Here is a 26,283-nt window from a genome sequence, read left to right as displayed (position 1 = left end):
GCATAACATTACTTTTGCTTTAATTATTTTCTCGTTGATAATCAAGGCCGTTTATTGATGTACATGTCTTAACAAATGTCTTCCTTTTTTTTCACTTATTTATTTTTTTTTTTTATAGAAAATGATAAATTATACTAAAGGTCGTTTGTTTTTTTTCACATGTTAGTATTTAATAGGTTAAGAGAATTTTAAGCTATTAGTTTAAAAGAATTTATATTTTTTTATACTAAAGCATTAGGTTTTCCTATTGACATATTGATATTTTATTCACTACTCCATTAGTCCATTGGATTTACAAATAGATACAGGATATGGGCCTGGGCCCTTAGGGCCAGTCAGTTTTTTTGTAGTCTTTAAGGCGTACCAGGCTGGCAACTTGTCATGTATTTGGAATCAATAAGTAACCTACTATGTGAATGATAGGATTTTCACCAATGTTTAGAAAGGCCAACATTGTGTGTCATTTAAACTTAAGTGTTGAAACTTTCAAATATTAACTTTTTTACTATTTTTTTTTTAATGAATAAGTTATTAGGCCTTATGTATTTCATAAAAATTTTAGGTTCCAATACTTCGACGGTGAAAGGTTGAGATGTAAACGGTTTTACATTTACCCATGTAAAGAGACTGATTCCAAAATCTATATAAAAAATTTAATAATGATTGTATATTAAACTCTTAAAAATTTTTAATGAATTTATTAATTATTGTACATTACGCTTTTAAAAATCTATATAAAAATTTGATAATGATTGTATATTAAACTTTTAAGAAAATTTAAAAAATTTAGTAATTATTATACATTAAGCTTTTAAGTTTGTAAATTACTATTAACAAGCAATTGCTTTAATAAAGTATATAATTAATAAGCGAGTATTTCAAAATTAAGCTTAGTTTCCCATAAAACTACTAGATTTGAAAAGTTGCAATGATATGGTGATATCTATCTTTTTCCAGCGGCATTTTAACTCGATACGTGAAAAGGACATTCATCCGTGGTCAAGATATGGGCGGTTGGTCATGATTTATTTGAATGATTAATTCAATCAACGCCACAACAACTGGTAAGTAGTACAAGCAATCGTGCAGATTGAAGTATTTTTCATTTTAAGCTCTAAGCTTTTTTTTTTTTTCTTTTAACTTTGTGTAGCTAATCCAAAAAACAGATAGCATCGAAACACAGACTATCAATCCTCGTTTTGAGTCCAATTTTAAAATATACATGAATAAATTTCTATGATCATATACATCTAAATTAAATATGTAATAATCACCGGTTCACCACAAACAAATTATGCATCATATCATATACGAGTACTTGTATAAAGGGGTGTTACTACATGGGAGGCAAGGGGGGCCATTGCTCCTCCGAAATTTTGAATTTGTCATATATTTTTAAATTTTTTTATATAAATTTTTAATATTTTGACTCATTTTAAGATTATTTTTCATGAAATTTTTAATTTTGTCCCTTGAAATTTCGTTATATAGTTGTATACTCCTATATATAAGACTACCGCATAATTTTGATAAAGTTATTATGTTTTAAATAGATCCTTGATCCATTATCGCTCGTCTGTGTATCGGTTAATGTCCCCATGTCGGGATAATGTAAACGTAAATTGTGTAACACTATTGAACCTCTTCATATCCATCACTATTAGGCTATTATAAATTAAGAGGCATAATTATTACTCGTATATGTGAATCTATAATAAATACAAAACTAGCGACTCTAATCTAGATCGAAGACGTAGATAGTGACACACTCACACACATGACAACCAACTAAGGCAAACACGTACAAATATAGAGACTGGTCATTAATAGTGACATACTGACATCATGATGTAAATTTTTTTTTTTAAAGACAAAGCAGATAAATGACTAACACCTCCAACTTTAATGCACCAACGCCGGATTCGAATTTTGGCAATACTTTAAAAAGTTTACTCTTCCACGTATAGATGAGTATAGTATTGTTAAGGATCATGATGTAAATTATGACAAAGATGGAGGCATACTTGCCAAGCAATCGTAAAAATCTGCTAACTTTTATACTGTAATAGTGACCTTGCAACTGTTGTCATTTATTAAAAAGTGTTGCTGGTACTATCATTATATTGCATTTATTCTGTCGCTAATTGTATTTAAAAGTGTTTCCAAGTGGGCCACACACACATATATAGATGGGAATCATACATAAAACGATAACTCAAAATGAACGTCATTTTAATAAATTTGCTTGATTTATCGTACGAAAATTCTTCCGTGAAGTTAACTTTCTTATATATATGTGATATATATATATATATAAGGTAACACTCCAGTGAGAACACTTTCAAAATAAGAACGGTGAGAACACTTAAAAACATCATTTTGATGCATTAAAAGTCCATAAAACTAACATAGTGCTTAACTAATTATCATTATTTAAGTGTTTAACAACACATTGATCCGTCAAAAACGAAAAAATCACGTTTTTTGTTTTGTGCATCCATCTTGGATGCATATTTATCAAAATGATGCATCCAACAAAAAAACGTGATTTTTTCGATTTTGACGGATCAATGTGTTGTTAAACACTTAAATAATGATAATTAGTTAAGCACTATGACAGTTTTCTGGACTTTTAATGCATCAAAATATAGTTTTTAAGTGTTCTCATTTGTTCTTAGTTTTTAATGCATCAAAAAAGGTATGTTATGGTTTTTCACCCAACTTAGATGCCTAACAGCCTCATATTCCCTTCCCCTATATATATATATAAGGTAACACTCCGGTGAGAACACTTTTAAAATAAGAACGGTGAGAACACCTTAAAAACATCATTTTGATGCATTAAAAGTCCATAAAACTAACATAGTGCATAACTAATTATCTTTATTTAAGTGTTTAACAACACATTCATCCGTCAAAATCGAAATAATCATGTTTTTTGTTTTGTGCATCCATCTTGGATGCATATTCATCAAAATGATGCATCCAACAAAAAACGTGATTTTTTCGATTTTGATGAATCAATGTGTTGTTAAACACTTAAATAATGATAATTAGTTATGCATTATATCAGTTTTATAGACTTTTAATGCATCAAAATGATGATTTTAAGGTGTTCTCACCGTTCTTATTTTAAATTTGTTCTTATTTGATTGTCCCCCTATATATATATATATATATATTTATATATATAGGGGAAGGGAATATAGGCTGTTAGGCATCTAAGTTAGGTGAAAAACCATAACATATTTTTTTTTAAACTATAAAAATCATGAGAGACCAAACATTTATTCAAAATATTAAAATATTGGTATGTGATGAGTTATATATATATATATAGGTTTTAGGTAAAATAAAACAAGTATTAAAGTAAAACAAATAAAACAATAGGTTTTTTTTCACTGAAAATCATCGTGCATCATAAAAATCATAGGGCATCAATTTCTTCGTGAATCTTCATGCATCAATTTAACCATGATCTAAGGGTCAAGATCTTGTCCTATTTATTTTACTTTAATATTTGTTTTACAATAGTCAATCCCTATATATATATATATGCTAAAAGCAAGCTAGAAGGTTAATTATAATTAAAGTAACATTTTCCAAAAGAAATTACCCTTGCGACACATAACATTTCTATATCATATATGTTAAAGTGAATATGGTTGATAAAATTAGTTTGTAACATCATATATATGTAAGGCTGGCATAACAAGTCACACAAAACCTGTTAAGACACGAATCTGTTAAGGACAAACACGAACACGACCTGTTAACTTATCGTGTCATTTTTTTCAAACACGAACACGACACGAAAATTAGCAGGTGCACCTGTTAAAACCTGTTAACATATAATTTATAGAATTTTTGACTAATATTAAAAAAAGACCTTCACGATACAAAAACTCTTACAAATCTCAACTATTATATAGCGATAATAATCCTTGCACTACAAAAGTTGTTAGATATTTACCTTATAATAATCATATATCAAATTCTTAGTATTTTATATAGATGTATAACTTAACAGGTTTTAACAGGTCCTAACAGGTCCGGATCTGTTAAGACACGAATTTTAACAGGTCTTAACAGGTCCGGACCTGTTAAGACACGAAACCTGTTAAAAACAGGTTGTGTCGTGTCGTGTTAACAGGTTCCGTGTCAAAATTGTCAGCCTTATATATATGGTTGATAACTAGTAACTGAAGTTGGTAGTTGAAACTTGTATTGGTTTACTGGTATAATTATATGTTTGGCAAATAGCTTGAGGTGAAACAGATCGATTTATGAACTTAAACTTGTATAATCATAAATTCGAACACTCGGTCTCATAAATAAACTCATATCAACTGAACAGTAAACATGCATCTTACATCGATCATCATGAGAAAAAGTTATATAACAATGAAGACATAAAAGTAGATATACATAGAAGAGATCGAGTTGGTGAAAATGGTATTTGGATAAACTACCTGCTGGCGGGGCCACGAAAAAACAAGCCAAGTCTTCATATTTATTAAGTATATATATGTGAATAATCAAACCTTGGACCATTGAATTAAAGAGGACAAGTGAATCCCTCAACTACTAATATTCTATGAATGGAGGATCGAAGCTGAATTTTATAATAACGAAATTAAAATTAATAAAGAAAACGTAAATGAATTGATGACATATATATAAGCTTTTGAAATATATGCATATCACTAGTTTCCACTTAAACATATATATATATATATATTCCTTCACAATCTTCTCAAAAGAGTTAAACAAATGGACGATCGATCGATCGATCATGATTGCCATGCCACCAACATTAATATATATAAATTAATTGCAACTAACTCTATGCTAGCTAGTAAGGGAATAATAGAGATCGAGAATTACATATATCACTTCAACATATACTGATCGATATACACTTTTAGTTGTTATAAGATTAAATTAGAGGCTTAATTAATTAATGGACCCTCTTCAAACAAGGTCCAATGTACATATATATATAACCTATTATATATCTCTTCGTTGCTTACAGCTAGTATAGTATATATATATATATAGGAATTCGCGCGTGTAAATCCCATATTGATAGGATAATATATATCGATCAAGGCCTTGATCATCATCTACATCCTGAATTGCCACAATTCATCCATGTTCCAATATGTGTCAGCTGTTATATCATCACTGCTTATCCAATCAGTGTCTGCCACCTGGAAGTTTAAGGCATCAGCTGACATTATGTCATCTGGCTGCTGCCCAAACCCCATATTGTCAAACTCACTTGTATCCACATTATAGTAGTAGTTCATGTTCTGATGATCATCAAGTGATGATGAATTATATAAATTAGCAGCAGTAGTGTCTTCTACATTATAAAGCAGCTGTGACATGTCATCATCATGAGGCAGTAGTAGTTGTTGGGGCAACATCTTCTCATCACTAGAATCATCTGATGATATGCAAATGCTTGATGAGCTGGACTCTTTGCTGCTTGATAGTTCTGGTGATGACGTAGCAAATCGGGTTTGTTCGTATAGTTGTGGATTAGGATTTAGTTTATATTGTTCGGTTTGATCAATAGTTGAAGTGGAAGCTGATGTGGATGATGATGATGATGATGACGTTGATGATGAATTTTGCTCTACTTTCTCAAGCAATCTTGGCATCCAAAATCGTTGAAGTGCTTCGACAAATCTCTTGCTAGTAGAGTCGATCTTAAGGTGGCGAGCTTGTTTTTGTACCCTTGTTCTCCAATAGTTTTTTATCTCGTTGTCTGTTCTTCCTGGCAAATGTTGTGCAATTTTGGACCATCTTGTAGTAAAAGTAAAAATAATTAATTAAGATAATTTTAATATGACAACAAACTTATATTAATTAAGATTGTAGCTAATATATATATATATATATTACTATCATATAGATAAATTTATTATATAAACTCACCTATTACCCCACTTGGAATGGAGTTCAAGGATCAAGAGTTGTTCTTGTGGTGTGAGATTCCCACGCTTGGTATCTGGTTTTAGATAATTCAACCATCTTAGCCTACAACTTTTACCGGTTCTGTTCAATCCTGAAAAAACCCGAAAGACTAAAGATTAATTTGAAATCCACAAAGAATATGAAAGTCGAAACATGCTTCATGCTAAGTATATTGGGTTGTAATGGCTTTAATTTGTTACCTGCTGATTTAGCTAGGGAATTCCAACGGCCCTCGCCATGACAACTTATATAGCGGATAAGAAGATTGTCTTCCTCAATTGTCCATGGTCCTCTTTTTAATTGATCAAACTCTCCCTCTTTGCAAGAATTAGTCATTTTGTTGGTAGCCCTCATTGTAGTTAAAAAAGAATTAGTAACACAAGCAGAGAGGAATAGGAAAAGTTACTTGAGAATTAATAGTTGTAGTAGTAGTGCTTGAATGATGGAGTTTTAGGAAACCAAGTGGAGGTTTATATACAAAATAAAGAGATTCCAAATGCCAAAATGGCTTCTTTTGAAAAAGTTGAAAAGGAAAATAGGGAAGTACACCCCATATAGGATACTGCCTTAAAATCATACAAGTACAAGCCAAATGGGAATTTTTTTTTACAAGATGTGGGGTTTGTCACTATCTTTGATATATAAAAATTCTGTATACTTATCAAAGCTAGTGCTCTTTGTGTGAGCATCTAAGTCTATCGATTAAATCTAATAAAAACTATGATTATTTTGTCGAATTTCTTGAGGCTTGTGGTGGCTGCCCACACCCTTGGTAACTCCTCCTTCTTCTCCTCTCCTTCCTTCCTAGTTTCCCCTTCACTCTTTCAATTCTCTCTCACATTTTTATATTAATTTTGTCACAAGTTTTATAGTTTGATGCATGATCATAGCTTATATATATGAAACAAAAATCCTACGATTAATTAGTATCTTACATATAAACAGGGTCAATCTTGAGATTTATAAGGAGGATCAATTTTGAGTTTTGTAATGCTCAAGTTTCATTTGTCATTTGACTTAATTAGAACATAGTTTCATCATCGCCTTTATCGGGGTGCATGGCGTATTATTTCTAAAAAGTTATATGTCTTAAGTTGATGGTTTTTATTTTGCTTTTTGATTTTTTCTTACAATCAAAATTTTCTAAAGGAAACAACCAAGAAACGGCCCAAAAGAGATGCCATTGGCGATATCGATCAACTTATGAACAGACTCAACTATAGATACCCATTGCTATTTTCAATGGGAATAATCCTCTTAAAAATCAATGTGCATGTGTCTCATACGGGGGTATCTTTGTAAGACCAAAAATAATAGTTCTTGACTATAGTAGTACTAGAAATTCCATTTACGTTTATCTAGCTAGCTACATAAATCTCAGGGCTAATTCATTAAGAATATATCATACCTTAACCTATTTATTTATTTTTTATAAAATTCGAATTTCTATAGTATTACACTAGTACTATAGTCTAAGAGACTAAGAACAACTAAAATTAATAAACATTATATGAGTTGATTTTGTCATCTTTTTGACCAACTAGATCAACCACTTTTAACCATGGTGACATTTAAATTCCATAGCTAGACCTTTGACCTTTCAAAGCCATTTAAACACATTAGTATTATACGTACAACTTTGAAAAGAATATATATAAAGTATTGTCTTCGGAACTTTCAAGTATCAAGACTAGGATCGATTCGGAGGTTGACAAGATGCGGCTCTCATAGTTTTTCCCCATGATCGTGGTTTACTCTTGTTTGTTCTTTCAAAAATCGATTAAAGAGTCAAAAGTTTAAATCATGAGTTAAAGCTTTGTTTAATTAATTTGTTCTTTAGAAATATTCTATAACGTATATATACACCTTAATGTGTTTATTTATGGACATATAGCCTAAAAACGCAATTAGTATTCTTTTTCGCAAGAGAGGAGTAACATTAATCAATCTATAATATAACTAAAAGAGGGGGTTGAGTGTACACTTGGCACCTCTAATCCCCTCTTTTAGTTTAATACCCCCTCCTTATTAATCCTCTATTTTTTAATAATTATTTAATAAATAATGTCCGACCATTAATAAAAAAAATCTTATAAAAAATCTTTTTTATTATTATTATTATTTATATATATACCACCTACAAAAAACCCTACATATTTTTAACCCAAAAAAAAACCTACGGCAAAAAAAAAAAAAAACTATGATCGACTACCAAAAAGAGTTTTTTATTTATATATTCATATTTAATCATTATTATTATTATTTAACATTGAATTCTTATGTTTTTATTTAACTAAAGTTGAAAAAAAAGGTAAACTGGAATGAATATTTATATGGAGTTAATTTTCATATGTTATTTCTTTAGCTTTCGTATTGATTAAGTTGTGATAGTAGTCATATTGATAGTTACACGAATCATACCGTTAATGTCAAATTTTTAATTCGTCTATAATTAAAAGTTGTCATCAAGAATCAATTTACTAAGAATATATATAGAGATTTATGAAGCAGAAATTTACCCATTAAGAATTAGTACTTAATCTTCGTACGCAATGCAACTTCTTTATTTTTTAATTATTAATATATGCTTATGTTTTAATAATTAGTATGATTCCGAAATGTATGATAGGTCTTCCACGAAGGATTACTTTATTACGCATTGTTTTTTTAACTTTTTGCCTTATTTGAATCGTTTTATGTTTTATTTTTAGGTATTTTAATTTTATTCGGTATCTATTTAATATATTTGAATTCTAATTTTTTAACTTTAATTAATATATTTTGAAACAACCTGGACGGGCCTCAACACTAGTTTAAAATATATAAGTATACCAACTTCTTTTCTGAGGAAATAAAGATGAGATAAATGCTTTAATAAGTAGTATATGATCTATTTGAATTTCTTCCATATAAATTTTAATATAATTATATTGATAACCTCATTATGACAATATCCTTGCAACATAAGTATAGAGAATATACTAACGTGACATAATAAAACTAACATTAATATACAAACGTGACATAATAAAACTAACATTAATATTAATATGAATGTATAAAAATACAAGGATTTTTTCAAAGACAACTTTTAAGGATTGTCATTATCTTGCATAAAAATTTTGTGTTTTTCATAAACACGCTCTCTAAATTTTATGGTAAAAATACAACTAATTTAAACACATTAAAGTTGTATTTAGCAAAACTCAAAATATAAAAATGTTAATGTCTCTCATTAACCAAAAAAAAAAATAAAAATGTTAATGTCTCATGAAATTAATGATTTGTACTTTTCAAAAGTTATATGGTAGGATCCAGTATGACTGTACGTATGAGCTCCCATTCTGTATATATATCATTACCCTTGCACTTGTTATAATATAAGATTCCCAAAAGGTTAATTTGCTTTAAATTTCCTTGTGTATAAATTCAGAATATATTTGATGGTTGCAAAAGTACATCCTTAACATAAAAGCAAAAGGAATTTGAACTGAAATACAGAGTAACATAAAGTTAGTTAATTATACTATTTTCCACAGCATATAAGAAGTAAACTCTCGTAACACTTATACATGTTTAACATTGTTCAGGATCTACAATTTGGCCTTGTGTTTAGCATATCATTAAGATTTAAGATGTTAAAAAAATAAAAATAAAAAGACATCAGTTTGCAAGTTTCAACAGGCCTGTATTAAAAAAAGGCGAACTGAAGGTGCCAAGCCCGGCCCGTATTAAGATAAATGAATTTAGCCCATAGCAAGCTCAAAAGAGCACACAATAAGTGCAAAGCATTTTTCTTTTAATTTAATATCTTTGGTTTTTTTAAGATGGTAATCACTAGAAAATACTCCGTAATTGATTGAGACATAATTACAGTACAAATTAAACACTAACGATCAAGAATGTAATTTCTCTAAGTTGCACTTTATCTATGAATCTACTATGTTTAAAGGCACATCGACTTACCTTATACATCTTACATCTGAGCTCTCATCATATCTTCATTTATCGACCAAGGTCTTTTAGTTTCCACTAGATTGGTGTCCGCGCAATACAACGGCAATAACGAAGGTGGTGACGGTGTGATTATTAACGTAAAGGTAATTTCATTGCGCCCAGAGATGTGATGAATTTTTGCAGGGAGATGTGAAAAGGGGGAGGGGGGACATATTGTGAGTTAGCTGAATTTTTTTAAAGGCATTTTAGTCACACTCTATAAAATAAAAATAAGGATGTATTAAGATCAAACGTAAATTAAATATATCAAGTTCTTAAATTTATAGGATGAGGGTCGGTTTGTGTTATAAAGAAGTATAGATTTAACTCTTTTGTCCCCCACTTTATAAATAAAATAAAGATTACATATTAAGCATAGATCTCCTTATTATCACATTATATCTTGAACCTTCTGACGTTAGTTTTAATTAGTTGGCTCGAAAGTATTATACCTCAATAATTTCATTCTTCTATACATATATTAATGTAGTGTAGCTCGTGTGTTTGTGTGAGAGAGGAAATTAAGCAATAAGAACTTAAAATGGGACTCAATCCCCATGTTAATATGTTGAATTTAAATGAATTCAGATCCAAAAAGGGGTGAGGGACGTCCAGTAGAAATAATTTAAGTTGTTTGTCTAACTTAGCTACAAAATAACCCTCATCCAAATTTAAGGAGTAGTACGTCTCGATCTATAAACAAAAAGCCAACAAAATACTTATCTCCCATCAGCTAGCTCGCATTATATATAGGGGATTCACATGTACCAACTTTTTTCATAATAAAAGTTTCACTATCCATCTGATCCTAATTAATGATGTAAATTGGCATTGGCATGTCTCGAACTACCACCTCCACTTTCTCCGCTCGCGGGGAAAGCTTGCTCAAAGGGTGCACCAATGTTGCATTTGTAGTTGTAAGGATGATTTGGTAGTGGTGTAGTAGTAGTGATGCGGTTCATATGGATGAATTGTGGGCTCCCAGCAGAACAACCATGGCCCATGACGTTTGAGTAAGGAATACTAAGTGACGGTAACTGTGGATGAGGTGCCACTACAGGTGGTAACGCGATTTTGGATCCACCCCCGGTTGTAGGATAAGAAGCACTGCCCATGTTGTAACCGCTGGCTTGATGATGTTTGTATCCACCATGCACCATCAGTTGGTTACTACAATCAAATATTGAGATGACTATTCATCAATTACATATATAGATAGACTTGCTAAAAGTACATATAGTCACAAAAAAAAACTTCACCTTATGTATCTTTAAAAAAAACGACATATAATAGTACTTCTAAAAGCTAAAAAGCCACCTTATACATTATCATTTACTTCTTATACTAGATTCAGGTGAGAACCATTCACATATAAACATAGATAATATTACGTATAACTTGATATATTCAAATGGTCTATTGACAAAAACAATGTGATAAGAAAATAAATTAAAATTTTTTCTCTTAACAAATCGAATAGAAAAAAATAAACAATAAAAAAAACATAATGAAATATTAATTTATAACTGATCTTTTGAAAACTTAATTATAGAGTTTTCTATCTCATTCCTCTTTGCATTTTTCTATGATGGACAAATACGGAGTAATTCCTTAAAGTGTGTTTACAACATAATCTAACTTATAAAATACACAATTAAAATATTTAAACGTTCTTTCAATTTTATTTAATGATATCCTAAACCAAAAACCTTTTTCTTTGTAAGGAAAAATAAAAGAAAACAGAAACTTTGTATAACCAAAGCTAGGCAGTCTAAGGAATGAAGTTTACCTTGGTTGGTAGAATTTATCTTTACCGAAAATCAGCTGACGAGCCATGTCTAGTCTCTCCTTTTCCCTTTCTGAGATCACACATACAATAATAATAGACTTTCTAACTTTAGTTATTATTTTTCAAGAAATAGCTATACTACTCGATCTCCACACTTAATGATTTCGATCGAGTTACATTTAATAGTACGTATATAAATGTAGATGTAAAATAAAATTTATCTTGTGGGTTTAAAAATATGTATGTATGCTAATAATTGAAATCAAAAATGACAAACAATTGCAAACTTCAACTAATAGCTAGCTAGCTTATATAATTAATAAACGTTTGATTGATAGTTAACATGTAATTTATAACTTTACAAAATTCAAAATGAATCCATATGTCTTAATTATTCTCTTGTAACATCTCGATTGATCAGTGTAGCATTTCTCCTAAAATTAACAATATTGTCTAGTCACCAACAAGAACAACACGCATGCACTTTCATCATCATGAGAGAAATGGAAACTTAACATTATTGTCGCCCTATAGACCAAAGTTAGGGCCCTATAGATCAATCATATTAACTAATTATAGCTCATCATATATAGACTCTAATATATCATTATTCAAGTTGAGGATAGCTATCATATACATAGATATCAAATCAATCGATCAATCAATAGGTTGTAAATTTTTATTTTTTTGTATATTTTACTATTTTATGTATACCTTCAGGATGGCGGTTCATGTGTCCCCCAAGGGATTGAGATTTTAAGAAGGTGAGGGAACAAAACCTACACTTGTACACCTTCTTCCTGCCAGTACTTCCATCCTGCTTCACCACCACGCCGTTTTGCTTTTTCGTGTGTAACGTAGTCCTATGTATAATCATATATATATATATATATATCAGTTTACATACAAAAGCAAACAAATTGAATATACCAATCACGGGTACTTATATGAGTTAGCATGAATCTTCTATATATAAAAAAGATGCAAGCTAGCTAGCTAGCTAGCTAGGTAGTTTGACTTGACTAAATGTCTTACCACCACCAGCATGATCAGCGGCAGGAGTGAAGGAGAGATCAAGGGGTTGGTTGTCATGATCATCTCTAGAAAAATCCATTGGCAAATTGTTTAGGTCAAGTGGGTTACTCCTGCAATTCAATTAATTAAATCATCAAAAAAAAGTTCAACAAAATATGAAAAGTAGTGATCAGTATGAATGAATGAATATATGTATATAAATTTAAAGAAGATGCAAATGATCATGCCATTCAAAAAAAAAATCGAGAGAGAGATGGAGTGTAGATACATACATGTCGATATCTCGCCGGACAAAGCTAGATACACGGATTTATATTATAAACTACTTTTAACTAGAAAGAACCAGAAAACTACGTACGTACTGCGCAGGCAGCTGCTAGCTAGCTACTGATGAATAATAAATATAACTTTTAACAAAGAAGACTTCAGCTATATATATATGAGTGAGATAGACGATGTTTTGAGGGACATATATCCTCATCCAGCTGGAAACTTCCCTCTCAGTTTTTCTATGTCGCCCCGGCCTCTTAATTTGGACATCTGTGGAAGAAATTAAGCAGCAGGCCGGGACAGTAGTAGTACTGGACTTTATAATATGGGAGTCAAAAAGCTGGTGTAATTTGGACTGTTGTCTTTATATCGATCTGTACTTGATACGTTTTAATTAGTAACAAGAAATTTCAATAAAACTAATGTTTAACTAGAAAGAACCTGAGAGAGGCAAAATTAAGTTGTACTAGTAATTGTGAACCTTACTAATTTTGTACACACATACAATTGTGAGGCACTAAAGATAAAAACTTTAGTTATAAAGCCCTTTCAAATTAATAGTCTAACAGCGGTTCCGATCGATCATGCAGAAACTAAAAGTCTTAAATTAATTGGGGTAAAAGGCAAGGAAAGTTTTTTTTACCACTCGGCCTTGGAACTTACAGCCAAAGAAAAAGATATCTGTCCGGCCTGCTCTGAGAATATTCCTGACCGCCTTACTACACACAACCAATAAGCCAAATAACCCTTCTATTGATAGTTCAACTAGCTATGACACGATAGTCAAACTACTCCCAAAATGGTGAAAGTATAGTAGTGAAGATCGAGTGAGATAGCTAAAATCCTGGGTCTGGTTTGTTCAACTAAGGATATATATATATATATATATATATTTATATATGTATGTGGCAGTAAAGCAGCTTCAAGACGGATTGATGGGAGACAATCAATCATCCCTGATCACGTTAAATGTTCAGAAACATTTATAGTTTGAAAATTAATCCTAAGTATGAATTAAGTGTGATGGATGTAACAAGTGAAACCTAAGATATATTAAGTGCTCAAAATGACATGCAAGGTTAATTAGCTAGCTAGCACCATATACCGCAAATTTTATTCGATAAACCCGGCCAAAAAAATTAGTTAAACACGTATGCTCATGTTTGAATATGGAACAAGAGTTCATTGGGTTTTTTTCTTAACGAGAATAGTATCTGCGCGTTGTGCATGTGGTGGAGGTGACGGGTGATGGTGTAAAAAGCGGCGGCTCTGGCGATGGTGGCGAGTAGTATAGGTGATTGATGTAATGTGGTTTAAATGTATTGTACATCATGAATTAACATTTGTACATTGTTGAAAGTTGAAGACCCTATTTACTTTATAATCTACCAATAAACTAAAATGGGATTAAGACTTTCTTTTATCGACATGTGACGCTTTCTATTAAGTGATATCATTACCAATATCAATAGTAATGATACATCTTGATAAATACCTCTATGCACATAATAATATTTGTCACTATTATGTTATTATTAAAGCAGCCATATGCATTTGATTGAGTATGTTAAACTTTTTTTCTACATAAAAATAAAAAAATCAATTCTGCAATATATATATATAATCAATTCGTACATTGTATGGGTATTAAAACTAGTATGGTATAGACTTAGATAAATATGTCTTAACACACATGCATGACTACCCCTACTTTTATAGTATATTGGTAAAACTCTGTTTGACGTGGTGGTGACGGTGTTTCCAATTGTTAGTTGATGTAACTTTGTTTGCTATTGTTTTTAACATTAGAAAATCACGTCATTAGCCAAATTTCATTGCGATTATACCAAATTAGCTAAGTTTTTTTTGGATTTTCATAAAATAACCAACAAAATCGCAATAAACTGACAAAATCGCAATAAAATCTTCAAAATCGCAACGAGATTCTGCAGAATCACAACAAGATTTTGAGAATCGCAATGCGATTCTAATAATCTTTATGAGAATCTGATAATCTCGTAGAGATTCTACAGAAGAATCACATTGCGATTCTGTAACAACCGCCTTAGAAATGTAGTAAATAAGTTTCTCAAATTTTATCTAAGTTCTTGACGTGCTTTAGACTTAAGATATGTGCTCACATGAAGGTCAATTTGATCTTAAACTTTGAATTATAAGGCGAGTTCATAATTTATTATGATAAAATACTGGATTTCGAGTCGCAAACGATCGTATTTATGAAAGTTCTAGCCCTAAGATATTCACAAATAGTCCCTACATTTATTAAGATCATTATTATTGGAAAACTATAAATAGAAGAACTTAGTGAGAGAAACTCATTCCTTCATCTCACCTCTCTCCCTCTAAAACACACACTTGTAGCCTCCATTCACACACACAAAATTCATCTTTTGATTTTGGGTTGTTAAATCAAAATCATTTATACTTTTATCATCCTTGTGACGATCAAAACACGTTTCTGGAAACAATTCTCAGGTTTACATCAAGACGTACTTGGACTCCGATAGATACAACCTATTTATCTCTGTGCTTGTACCATATCACTGTGAGTCTTCGTAGCCCCTTTTTCTTTACTTATGTTTTGGGGTGAAAGGAATACTACATACGTTTTTATATATGCCGTAACTGCTTTTACTACTCTATGGCTATCTGACTACTTGTTACATATCAGCCGGTCCTGTTGAGGATTGTGTGTGCTCGCTTATTACATATCAGCCAGTCCTGTTGAGGATTGTGTGTGCTCGCGTATACATATTAGTCGGTCCTGTTGAGGATTGTGTGTGCTCGCTTTGTACATACTTGTCGGTCATGTTGATGATTGTGTGTGCACGATTATATACAAACACTTACTTATGTGCAAGTTGGTCTCTAGCCACACTACACTACTTTACTCTCGAATTCTATTGACGGCATAAAACGTTTTTATACATCTTGTTTATGAACTTAAACCTACGAACTCACCAACCTTTGTGTTGACACGTTTAAGTATTCCTTTCAGGTATGCAAGCTAATCGTGGCTAGGTCAGGTAGCATGGGACCTTTAGCAGACTGCGGGCTAGGTTTTGAAGTTTGCATGCTCTTGTTTATGCTTGATGGCAATATGCCTAACCTTTTCCCCTGCGTGGGAACTTATATCATCTCTATTTGAAATGCTTGTTTTAACTTGTGTGCGATGACTACTATTATGCTTGTTTGGTTATGAAATTGACTATTTATGCTTAATGTATGCACTCATTTAGTATTCCTATGTAACGTCCATGTGCGCGTGTGCTTTATCTTACATCCCGAGTTTTCCGCCGCTGTCGGGGTGTTACAGATTCTCGGGTTCTCGTTGCGATTCTTCATAATCTCATTGCGATTCCGTTAATCTTATTTCGATTTTGATGTTCCCACTGCGATGTTGAAGATCTGATTGCGATTTTGTTAGTTTATTGCGATTTTGTTAGCTATTTTGTGAAAATCCAAAAAAACTTGGCTAATTTGGTATAATCGCAATGAAATTTGGCTAATAATGTTATTTTTTTCTTTTAACATTAGTGGATTAATTAACTGAAGTGATCATTGTGATTAGCCTAGCTTTACGTGTTAATCACATTCTTTAATTAATGAATACCATCTTTTTTAAACATCATAGTTTTTGGTTTCATATAACGTTAATTTTATTTGGGAAACCATGTCTGCACTTTTAAATTTAAATATGTATAATGTGTTACATATATATAAATAAATATCTATCTAATAATAAAATATAGTTAAAAGTTAGAAAAGTTACAATAGTTTTGAATTAATACGAATTAATATTTATATCAATTTTTTTAACTATATTGTTAATTGTAATCAAACCAAAATATTGTTGTTATTTGTAACTATAATCAGACTATAATTAAGATAATCATTACTTTTATCGATAATTAGAATCAAACTATATTTAGGATACAAATTTTTCTTATATAAAGTGAACTCTACTTATAAAATCACAACACACAAAATCTTTAAAAACCCCATGAACCAGCTGCTACTTTTATTGTTCTTAACAACCATAGCTAACGAAAATAAAATTACTTTTGTAAATATGATGAAAACTTAGTCAATTTTGTAATCAAAGTTAAAATATGTTTCTCTAGAAAAGTTTATATAAAAGAAACTCTACTACACTATCTAGCCTTAATATGATTTAGCATCCAATATTAACATTTGACTATCTCAATTTATTTTTAAGTATATTATTTTTACATTTAACGTATAAATTTTTTTGTTGTTGCATATACTAATTCTTATATTAATAATATTGTAAAATCCGTATATTTAATACGGATTTAAAATCTAGTATTTAACTAAACAATACGAGTACTATTCTTTTATTATGTATAAGATAAGATATATTGTTTTATTGTTATCATTTTATTAATAAAAAAAAAAAAAGTTGTTTTCAATTTTTTTCCCGGTTCGACTTAGGTATTTTAATTATGGGATGGATTCAGCAAACGGATGAGTAACATGATTTCATTATCGAACAGTTCTGATATATAGGCCAGACAAACCCAAGTTTCGTTTTTAGCCCAAAACTTAGGCCCAGATATCCCAAAGATAAAAGAAGATGACGTCACCATATCCATTCCATTTATTCAGTAAGTTAAACATCATCCAATCCAATCTCTTTACCAAAACCACTCTTGTTCATATCATCATCAATGGCTTCAATCTTGTCACTAACCTCCTCTCCTTCTTCTTCTTCTTCTTCACTGCTCACATCATCATCATTCAAAGGAAACATTTCAAAACTCACCTCAAGAATCTCCCAAATTACCCTTCAACACATAAACAACAAACTGCCATCAGTTGTAAGGGCTAGTAAAATTCCTACAGCTGTTGTGAGCTCAAATGTAAGGCTTAGGCTTGACAACCTGGGACCACAACCGGGTTCGAGAAAAAACCGGAAGAGAAAAGGGAGAGGACATGCTGCTGGACAAGGAGGGAGTTGTGGGTTTGGAATGCGAGGTCAAAAGTCAAGGTCTGGTCCTGGTGTTCGTCGAGGTTTTGAAGGTGGTCAAATGCCGCTTTATCGCAGACTTCCTAAGCTAAGGGGTATTGCTGGAGGTAATTTCCTTAAAAAACAACATCTTATGTAAACATCTTCTTTTTTGTTTTATCTATTTATGTTGTTTGAATGTTTTTATATTTATATATATATATATATATATAATTGTTCTTATATGAAGGGTAATTGGTTATCTTGGGTCCGCCAACCAGTCCTATGTCTAATATAAGTGAGATTAATAGTGTAAAAATGTGATTAAGGGACATTGGGGAAGCGATTTGAACCATGTTTATCGCGGGGACTTACACTTGTTATGCATACCAAGGGTTTGATGAAATGTTAAGGGGGTGTTTGAAACTGTGTATCTTGAAGTGCTTGTGTTTGAAAGTGCATACAATATAAGTATCTCAAATGGTGGTTTAAAAAAAGTTCTTATTTTAGTGTGTAATAAGCGAATAAGCATGTGTTTTTGGTTTAGGTAAACGGGTTAGAAAGTTCTTATAAGAATTCAATTACAAACACCATCAAAGGGATTATTGGCCTAAGCTTATTGGTTTATGGCTTATTTGCTGTAGAAAAGCTAACCGAAATATACCTATCAAAACACTTAAAGTGGGTTTTTGGATTGTGTTTAGGGGGAGAATTTCTGAGAATCGTTTTTGCAGAACACCAATAATCATCGGAAGATGGTGTTTTATTAACTGTATAAAATATTTGATAGTTTGTGTCAGGTCACTAGAGAGAAAACTTAATTTTCGAAGAAGCGGGTTAAGAATTACTTTCTGAAAAATCTGAATTTGCAAATACATTACGAAACATCACCTAAAGTTGAATTTTATTGATTTTAGCTCAATTAGGAATTTGTGATAGTTGACTTGTTAAACGAGTATTGTAATCAGATACTGTATTTTTAATGTAATCTTGGAATGTTACATTTGATGCTCACTCGAATTATTGCTGGTGAATTAAGGAATGTCTGCTGGACTATCAAAATATGTACCGGTGAACTTGAAAGATATTGAAACTGCTGGATTCCAAGAAGGGGAAGAGGTTTCACTGGAGTCACTGAAAGAGAAGGGTTTGATCAATCCATCAGGAAGAGAAAGAAGACTTCCTTTGAAGGTACGCAACAATTTTTTTTATATATAGTTAAGTTGCTGTAGAGAAATTTGACGTGTGTTAATTTTGCTTGTCACACACACAATCACAGCAGAGGAAAAGATAAAAACATAGTTCCAGATTTTCCATTTATCTATAGGTATTGTTCTGTTATATGATATTGTAGAGTAGAATATAGATACATAAAAAACTGGAATGCTAATATAAGAAGATTGGGGCAACAACTTGCAGCAACAGGCTTTTGGGCTTGCCGTATTTAAGGCGTACTTAAGGTGCTCCCAACCAAGTGGTTGAGGATTTAAGTCCAATGCGGGTAAAGGTGTAGTGTCGGGTGTCTATGTGAGTTACTGAGTTTGCTGTTCACAAAAATGAAAAAAGATTCAAGCAGCCAAAAGCTAAAGCATTTAAACCATTATCCACACTGTCATATAATTATCAATCTAGTTCACACTCCATATCCAAGAATACCTGCACATTGCTCTTGTGTATCTTTGACTAAAAAGATCTCTACAATTAACTTAGAGTTAATATATGAAAAACGTTTCCTATGTGAATCAGCATTTCAAGGAAATAAGTGCTCCTGTATGGATATATATCACTTACGTTCGAGTCCAAATAAGGATACTGGAAATAAAACGTATGGAAAAATAGAGAAAACACCACACATGTAGTTTGGTCAAAGTTCGTTTTCTTATCTATCATATAACTTTGTTTTCTTCTTTGTTATTGGTCTGATACACATCATGCAAACATAACTATGACCAAAATTTTGGACAAAAGTCACGAAACACGTATATTAAATTGTTATTTACTTTTCATGCCTGTTTGCACCATGACATGGCTAATTCGCATTCATAAATGATTGTTGGTGTCTTAACATTTAGGCCTCTATTTACTAACTTAAGCATCTAGGATGAGTTAATGGCGGTATGGTAATGGTAATGAGAAGGGGTGAAAGAGAATTGGGCCGAATATATAAAAAATGAACATCGCCTCTCAAAACAATCCCTCCTCCCTGGCCTAACCTAAAAAAACCGACGGTATGGTTTCTTCAAAATTGAACGTTGCAGTTCGTTTTTAGCCTCCTGCAAAAAACAAACCGAACCGAATGTTTATATTAGTTCAGTTTAATATGGAGTATATTTCTATGCTTCTTTTTATTTTGTCTTTACTAATTATTATTGTTTAGTATGTTGATAGGATCCAACTTTTGACATTTGAAGTATTAAATTGGACTCTATTTTAGTAGATATTTTTACTTTATTGTTTGTGACTAAGAACGTCCAATGGGCTAATTATATTGTGTTTCTTATTGGGTTAAAATAGTTTAAGCCCCCAGAACCAAATAAAACTAACCAATTATCATCTAAAAGCGGTCATAAATTTCAAAACACCAAATTTTTGGTTCCGCTTTATCCAAATCGACCCATGCTCACCGGCTCACCCTAGTAATGGTGCTCCGTTCATCAACTTTTTATAAGTTACCAAACCATCTGTCTTGTTTGATATTGTGTTTATCACAAATTAATTAGCATTTATTTTGATATGTATAGGGTAAGATTTGTAGATTATGTTTTAATAGCATTACTTTGTTTGATATTGATGACTATGAGAAGAAATTTATCCAGATACCTAGTATTGTTGGTATGTTATCATATGTTTAACAAACACAAAAGTGAATGTAAACATTGTCTGAACTAGCTGTAAAACAGATAGTGCTGTCATCCAAAAACCATGTGCATACTCCTAAGTTATGTAGATACTTTTAGCTCGTTAGATACTTATTGTCTAACGAGCTAAAAGTATCTACATAACTTTGGAGTATGCACATAGTTTTTGGGTAACAACACTATATGTGAAATGTCGATTCACTTTTTTTTGGGTAACATTCTTGCTCGTCTACTGAGTTATATACTGATCGGACCCTATAAGTAAAAAGTCGATTCATTTTTTTATGGCCAATTCTGTATTTCGAAGCATCTTGCATCACCGGCGCAAAAATAGGACTATTTCTAGTTCGCCTAGTCTCAGTTTTTACACTTTCTCCATCTTCCAAAAGCAACAATTGAATCAAATTATGTTTCTTTTCAGATTCTTGGTGACGGTGAAGTGAGTGTAAAATTGACGTTCAAGGCTCGTGCCTTTTCTGCACAAGCAAAAGAGAAGCTTGAAGCTGCTGGCTGTTCATTGACCGTGTTACCAGGCCGTAAGAAATGGGTCAAACCATCCGTCACTAAGAACCTAGCTCGTGCAGATGAATACTTTGCCAAGAAACGAGCGGCTGCGACGGCAGCTGCTGGTGAGTCATCTGAATCTACTGCTTAGTACCACACAACTGAATCAATTCCTTTTAGTTGTTGTAATATTGAAAGTAGATGTAAAGCAAACTAATTCAGATTCTGTTTATCTGGAATCTTTTTATCCTCATATCTTCAGGAATATAAAGATCTCATCTTTTTGCTGTCATTTTATATCCCCATTTCATAATCTTCTTGAAGGTTTGTGATGTTGTACACGTCTTAAATTTCAATTTTGTCCAACTTTTGGAATAAACACGTTTTTCTTTTGTTAATGACGTCAACAATCGTTCGTGTATTATGATTCTAGACTTTTAGTAAGTATACCAAATACATAGGGGGGTTTATGTCAAATACCACATCAGAAGTTTAATAAACTCTAAGCAAAGCTTATGCTTTTAGAGTTAAACTCATTGGATTTATATTGGGTTGTTACATATACGCAATCTAAGATATCGTCAAGAACAAAACACCTTATAAAAATAAACCCAGATATGGATATATTTACGACTTAGAGATAAGCATGTAACATTGCGAAATAGGTAAACAAGATGTCATTAACTTATAAAATGGAGAAAGTTACAAGATCTCGTATTTATTTATTTATTCATTCTTGCATATATATATATATATATTTATTTATTTATTCATTCTTGCATATATATATATATATATATATATTAAAAGAGGAAATAAATGGATGAATATTTTAGTTGAAATTTGGTTTCTACTTAAAGATAGTTGATAGTCATGTAGGACTGGTCCAATGCAGAATGCACATGGTGGTTAATTGGTATGATGCGTGGTTGTTTTATTTTTTCAGTACTACTTTACTGGTGGGTCACTCCTAGTGGTTGAGTGTTGGTAAAGTACCATAACAACAGAATTATTAGGCTATTTCACACCAAATCAAATCAAAGATTTTTTAATTTCACAATTAAAAAGAATTTTAATTTTTTAACATATTTGAGATGAATATGATAGGCACATGGTAACACCATCAGAAAAAGTCAACCCGACCAAGACATTAACGGCGACGTCGACGTTAATACTTTGACATTGACATGGGGCCCGCTAATTTTTCTGTCAAATTTGTTGTTTTTTAGAAAAATAAACATGATATTGTTGAACAAAATAAACATGATATCTAGAAATACGCTTGAAGGCTTGACCTTGCGTTGGTGGCGTTGATGACTCCATCGCGTTGAAGACAAAGATGAGTGTATTTGATAAAACTCTAAACTCATAACCAAGTAGCTCAAGTGTCTGGGTTACAATAAATTAACGAAACTAAGGTGTCAAAAACCTATTGACTTAAAATACTCATATCTAACGAATTTGAAAATGAAAAATTAAAAAAAAAAAAAAACAAAACGATACATGTTTATATTTTGTATCTATTCTCATAAAAGAAAAGAGATAAATACCCAGAAATGCAGTCAACTAATGCTCAAAAGTTATTGTGTGCACGAACTTTAGGTCAGCTTTATTGTATTCAGTAAACTTGTTCAATAGTCTTATAGCATGCAAAAATGACCGGGTCAAAAGTTAGTCGGTCACCACCTTCACGTTGACCCGTTGACTGCTTACGAGACATGCACACAATAACTTTCTGGGATTAGTTTATGCACACAATAACTTTTTGGGATTAGTTTATGCACACAATTAAAAAAAACAGATTATTTATTTTCAAACTCGCCGGAAACTGCAAATACTCGCCGGAAAACTTAAAAATTCGATTCAACCTTCGTTTCTTCGAATTAGACCACGAAATTGGCACTAAAATACTCAAAAATCAGCTGCGAATAAACCCTCGGCAAAAGTTAAACCAATTGAGACTTGCCGGATAATTCACTAACTCGCCGAAAAATTTAAAATCACCATAACTTTGTTGTTTATTCGAGTTTCGGACAACAATTTTGAGCAGTTTGGTGTTGTTTCAAGTCGAAACTCTAATAAACAACAAAGTTATGGTGATTTTAATTTTTCCGGTGAGTTGGTGAATTTTTCGGCTAGTCTCAATCGGTTTAACTTTTTCTGAGGGTTTGTTCGCGGCTGATTTTTGAGTATTTTGGTACGAATTTCGTGGTCTAATTCGAAGAAACGAAGGTTTAATCGGATTTTTAAGTTTTCTGACGAGTATTTGCAGTTTCCGGCGAGTTTGAAAAAAAATAATCTTTTTTTTTTATTTTTATGCATAAACTAATCCCAAAAAGTTATTGTGTACATGTCACGTAAGCAGTCAACGAGTCAACGGGTCAACGTGAAAGTAACCGGTCCCACATAGCCATAATCCCGTTTTATGTTCACAATAACCAAAACTTCAAGTTTCGTAAACACAATAAAGCTGACCTAGAGTTCATGTACACAACAACTTTTGAGCATTAGTTGAATGCATTTCTGGACACTTATCCCAAAAGAAAACAACATCATAATATATTATTTAGTAAAAAAGTAGATCGAGAAAAGGAAATATATGATATGATTTTGTAAAAAAGAAAAGGAAAAACTTAACTTTAATTTTTGTTAGTAAAAAGAAAACAAGAACGTAAGGGGTAGAGGAGTCATGTAGTGGGATTTTTCAACCCTCCTAAATTCAACCAATCAAATACCTCTGACTCAATTTTCTTTTTCAACCCTCCCAACCAACTCTCCCAAACATTTTCAATGACATTCATGACCTTCTCAACCCTCCCAAATTTTATTTTTTCCTTTTTCATTTAACTTAATCAAATATTTTTTTCTTTTTTAATACAAACTTAAATATTTCATTAAAATTAAACTAAACATTACATAAACATAAATTAAAAAGTACATAACAACATAAACTGAAATTTAAATTCTACATGATAATGAAGACAACTAAATCAAACTCGTAACTGATGGTGGCTGCATCGCTGAATCATCAAGGTATGACAAGTCTAAAGCCAATATATGCGCCATAAGATCGTATCGAAGCCGATGATGTACGTCCTTGTCATGTAACTCCCGCTTTGCTTTCGGGTTATAAACTCTTGGCACCGGTGGATCCATAATATGAACAGGTGATATTGCCCGCCCGTTGTCTTTTATGATCATGTTGTGTAGTATTATATACGCGGCGACGACTTTTCCGATCTTCTCCTTTGTCCATAGCCGGGGGGGGGGGGGTCTAAAATCTTCCATTTTCCCTTGAGAACATCGAACGCCCGCTCAACATCCTTTCTTGCAGCCTCTTGTAGTATTTTAAATTTCTTTTCATCTTGTTCCATTGGATGCAGATAAGCTTTAAGAAACACAGCCCAACTAGGATAGATTCCATCGGTAAGGTAGTAACCACGCTTGTAAACATGTCCATTTACGCTAAATGAACTGTCTGGCGCGGATCCATTACGCTCGTTTTGAAACAACGGCGACTGCTGCAAAACGTTGACATCGTTGTTCGATCCAGCAAGACCGAAAAACGAATGCCAAATCCTCAAGTCATAGGAAGCAACACATTCAATCATAATAGTAGGTACCTTGTGATCACCCTTCGTGTATTGCCCTTTTAAGTGTTTAGGGCACACCCTCCATTAGATGTGTGTACAATCAAGACTACCAAGCATTCCTGGAATGTGGTGTCTTTCTTCATGAGCTAATTGTGTGATGAGAGCAACGTCATGAGATGTCGGCCTACGTAAGAACTCCTTTTGATATAAATTAATGACCGCATCACAAAAGTACTCCAAGCTCTTGTGTCCCGTTCTGGCAGCCATACATAAATACTCGTCATACACGTCTGAAGGTTCACCCGTAGACAGTTGCTTGATCGCCGATGTGCACTTTTGAAGAGCGGTGCAACTTTTTTTACCCCGTGCGTCGTACCCCTCTTGAAAGTAACTAAATTTAGCTTCAATATCATCAACAATTTTCAAAAACAACCTCTTGCTCATGCGAAAACGATGACGAAAAAATGGTTCGTCAAACTTTGAGTCTTCAACGAAGTAGTCACGCATTAGTATCAGTGAGCTTCTTCTCGGTCTTGATCGATATACCTACGAGTGTCGTAAGAGGTGTCGTATCTTCAAGCTCGGCGTACACTTGATTAAAAACTGAAAAGTACTCCACGTAGACGAATCGTCTAACTCCGGTGGAACACAAAATGAAGAAGATGATGAAGAGTAATCCATTTTTTGGTAATGTGGTGTGTGTTTTTTTGTGAAAGTTTGAAGATATATTTTTGTTTGGTGAATTTTTAGGTTAAAATGAAGTGCATATATAGATAAAGAAGCAGGAGAATTATTTTTTTTAATTAGTGTGCAATAGTCAAAAAGTGGGTTGGACCCCACCTCCATACGCTCCCCCCAACGTTCAAATGCTCCAAGCCGTGCAGGGCTTTAAGCCCGCCAGCCCCCAGCCCACGATGATGTCGTCTTGATGGCGGCGGTGTTACTTCGGCGGCATGGCCAACCCTCTGTGAAGTCGTGACCACTCCTCTCCCCCTAATATATCATTTATATTATTTAGTAAAAACGTAGAATGAGCAAAGGGAATATATCATTTTGTAAAAAAGAAAGGAAAACCTTAACTTGGATTTTTGTTAGATACGGATTAACTTTTCTAAAGAAGGAAGGGGCGTTATTATTGTGATAATTAGATGTTTCATTGTATTTGAGAGTCATAAGTGAACCTCAACTATTCATGTGCTTTTCCAAGTGATGAATGTTGCTTGCATATCAAAACACCTAATCACATGGGAATTATATACTTAC

General features: G+C 32.2%; 3 protein-coding genes across 3 annotated transcripts; 1 reads left to right on the top strand and 2 right to left on the bottom strand.

Annotated features, from left to right (window-relative positions):
* Positions 1-4,934: 4,934 nt before the first annotated feature.
* Positions 4,935-6,462, bottom strand: LOC122578468 (transcription factor MYB62-like). Its single transcript, XM_043750439.1, has 3 exons — positions 6,186-6,462; positions 5,947-6,076; positions 4,935-5,814 (listed from the first exon to the last, which is right to left on the bottom strand). Exons 1-3 carry the CDS (start codon positions 6,337-6,339, stop codon positions 5,127-5,129), a joined length of 972 nt encoding a protein of 323 aa, XP_043606374.1. The 5' UTR covers positions 6,340-6,462; the 3' UTR covers positions 4,935-5,126.
* Positions 6,463-17,741: 11,279 nt separating this feature from the next.
* Positions 17,742-21,719, top strand: LOC122579676 (50S ribosomal protein L15, chloroplastic). The gene is made up of 3 exons (XM_043751894.1): positions 17,742-18,193; positions 19,105-19,256; positions 21,345-21,719. The coding sequence occupies exons 1-3, from the start codon at positions 17,788-17,790 to the stop codon at positions 21,576-21,578; spliced, it is 792 nt and encodes a 263-aa protein (XP_043607829.1). The 5' UTR covers positions 17,742-17,787; the 3' UTR covers positions 21,579-21,719.
* Positions 21,720-25,104: 3,385 nt separating this feature from the next.
* Positions 25,105-25,527, bottom strand: LOC122610806. Its single transcript, XM_043783759.1, has one exon. The coding sequence runs from the start codon at positions 25,525-25,527 to the stop codon at positions 25,105-25,107; it is 423 nt and encodes a 140-aa protein (XP_043639694.1).
* Between the last annotated feature and the right edge of the window lie 756 nt (positions 25,528-26,283).

This window comes from Erigeron canadensis, chromosome 8 (genome assembly GCF_010389155.1).
Source record: "Erigeron canadensis isolate Cc75 chromosome 8, C_canadensis_v1, whole genome shotgun sequence".
Lineage (NCBI taxonomy): Eukaryota > Viridiplantae > Streptophyta > Magnoliopsida > Asterales > Asteraceae > Erigeron > Erigeron canadensis.
This window is presented reverse-complemented; position numbering and strand designations above follow the sequence as displayed.